The sequence below is a fragment of the Sphaeroforma arctica genome (genome assembly GCF_001186125.1).
Source record: "Sphaeroforma arctica JP610 unplaced genomic scaffold supercont1.10208, whole genome shotgun sequence".
NCBI classification, from domain to species: Eukaryota; class Ichthyosporea; order Ichthyophonida; genus Sphaeroforma; species Sphaeroforma arctica.
In genome coordinates, this window is record NW_014030350.1 from 1 (window position 1) to 973 (window position 973).

At 43.9% G+C, this 973-nt stretch overlaps 1 protein-coding gene across 1 annotated transcript; it reads left to right on the forward strand.

Moving 5' to 3' along the window:
* Positions 1-67: 67 nt before the first annotated feature.
* On the forward strand, positions 68-227 carry SARC_17263 (hypothetical protein; the record flags this gene model as incomplete). The annotated part of the gene is made up of 1 exon (XM_014288638.1): positions 68-227. A coding segment is annotated over one exon (160 nt), but the record flags the coding sequence as incomplete, so codon positions are not given.
* Between the last annotated feature and the right edge of the window lie 746 nt (positions 228-973).

Consider the following 973-nt stretch of genomic DNA (forward strand, 5'->3'; position numbering starts at 1 on the left):
CGCCCATATACTTCCCCCCCCCCAAATACGTTCGCCCATGCGCTTTCCTTTCCACACCTACACACAGGTTCATCCAGCCGTTGAGTGCGTGTGACATGGCCATTACATCCATCATCGAAGACCTCGAGCAGGATCCCTGGGTGGTGGGCAATGCTAAGCGACCCTTGCGCAGCACCGGCACGGCACTGTCTGTGGCTATCAGTTTATTAGGGGTGAGTGTTGCTTAGTTTATAAGGGGTGAGTGTTAGTTGAACAGGATCCCTGGGTGGTGGGCAATGCCAAGCGACCCTTGCGCCGGCACTGTCTGTGGCTATCAGTTTATTAGGGGTGAGTGTTACTTAGTTTATTAGGGGTGAGTGTTACTTAGTTTATTAGGGGTGAGTGTTGCTTAGTTTATCAGGGGTGAGTGTAAATTATTTTATTAGGGGTGAGTGTTACTTAGTTTATTAGGGGTGAGTGTTACTTAGTTTATTAAGGGGTGATTGTTACTTAGTTTATCGGGGGTGAGTGTAAATTAGTTTATTAAGGGTGAGAGTTGAATGAATCACATGTGTAAATTAGTTTGTTGTTGTTTTTTGTTGTTGTTTTTTGCGTCTGCCCCAATGAAACCTAGCACACCGGACCGGTCCACTCGCACTGAATTTCACCTCCCGTTTCAAACTTGCCTAAACGTACTACTAAACGTTCTACCAAAGCATCACATTACTCATCTCCAGTGCACATCCCCAAAGACGGGGACATGTGTCATGTTTGTCTTGTCTCGTGGGCTGTGTTTTGACTGAACTCAGTGAGGAATATCCACACAGTTTGTCGTTTTTTTTGTTGTATATGCACACTATTATCTGAGCATCACAATGTACCTCTCCGGTGCACATTCCCAGAGACAAGGGTGCGTATCAGGACATTCATGGGTATATATATATACATATACATACATATATATATATGTATATGTATATGTATATGTATATAT